Source organism: Frankliniella occidentalis, unplaced genomic scaffold, assembly GCF_000697945.3.
Source record: "Frankliniella occidentalis isolate FOCC.00 unplaced genomic scaffold, Focc_3.1 Scaffold124, whole genome shotgun sequence".
NCBI lineage: Eukaryota > Metazoa > Arthropoda > Insecta > Thysanoptera > Thripidae > Frankliniella > Frankliniella occidentalis.
Window position 1 is genome coordinate 37026 of NW_026267251.1, and position 1127 is coordinate 38152.

The following is a 1127-nucleotide window of genomic DNA, read 5'->3' on the forward strand; positions in this document are numbered from 1 at the left end:
CCCCCCCCCCCCTCCTCCTTTCTTGTCGATTATGTCAACCGCACGAGGTAGGTCAGTTCACCACTCCGCGGCTATTCTTCACAGTTTTATACAATTCCGACTGTGCGCTACTTACTGCTTTGCGACCACTGCGCCCGGCCCCGGTCCGCGCTGCTTGTCAGAGAAGTCGTAATGGCAGTAATTCGCGCAATGGAGCTGGGGCACTATACCACTTCATGGCGCGCTGTTCCGTGCCACTTGCAGAGGCGACAGAGAGTGGACGGCTCTAACGACATGTCGCTGCAAGCGGTGCCGGGCCTTCCAGCTGGGTAATTGTATTGCACCCCGGCAGCCACTATGCCAATTAGGTTTTTTCCACATTCGCCGAGCTGTGGCGACGATGAAAATGTCCCTTGTATTAAGCATAAATGACCGATTTTTGAAAAAGACTTATGTCTTAGATAAAATAGCAGGGGGTATCAATCAAGTTTTTGCACTTGACTCTAGACGCAGTTGAGGGAATTTCCCGCGCATTGAATGTGCGAAAACACTGCCATGGAAACTGTCACGGGTGCTCGGGTGCAAGTGCGACATAAACACAAGTGAGTATAGCGGTGAGGGGGTGGCATAAACGGCTTATAAAGTACGGGTAAAATAAGCAAGGTTATAACGCATTATTGCAAATATGTAAAAAAAAATCACCGTTATTGCGGTCTGCTGCCGGCGAAGTCACGGCGTCTGTCAGCAAGAAGTTAATGCCTGCGCACACAGAAACACACAGGCATGAGGAACAGCGAAACGGGGTGGTGGGATCTTTCCTCGTGGCGTTCATAAGCAGAAGATGAAGGAGGAGCATGATCTCGCGGACATGAGAAAGCCGTGGGCATATGTGTTCCGCCGCCCGCACAGAAAAATACACGTTAATTATTGTTGAAACGGCCGGCGTTGCAGCGGCAACACACCGACATACCCCCCCCCCTTTCTTTCTTTCCCACCCCCTCGAGACACGCGCGTAGGGGCTGGCCGAGAGGGTGGGGGGTTGGTCTACTACGGCCACATTGATTACCTTGGCACCCACAGCTCATTACCCCGAGGCCCTCACGTTCTGATTCCTGTATTACATCAAACATCCCTCCGCTCCCCCTCCC

At 52.5% G+C, this 1127-nt stretch overlaps 1 protein-coding gene across 1 annotated transcript in view; it reads right to left on the reverse strand.

Moving 5' to 3' along the window:
* The window catches only part of LOC113206595 (homeotic protein labial-like), a 25030-nt gene that overhangs the window by 14604 nt on the left and 9299 nt on the right, over positions 1 to 1127 (reverse strand). Inside the window, exon 2 of the mRNA XM_052270465.1 lies at positions 682 to 738. Coding sequence (XP_052126425.1) covers positions 682 to 738 — 57 coding nt within the window. The remainder of the gene's footprint in view (positions 1 to 681; positions 739 to 1127) is intronic.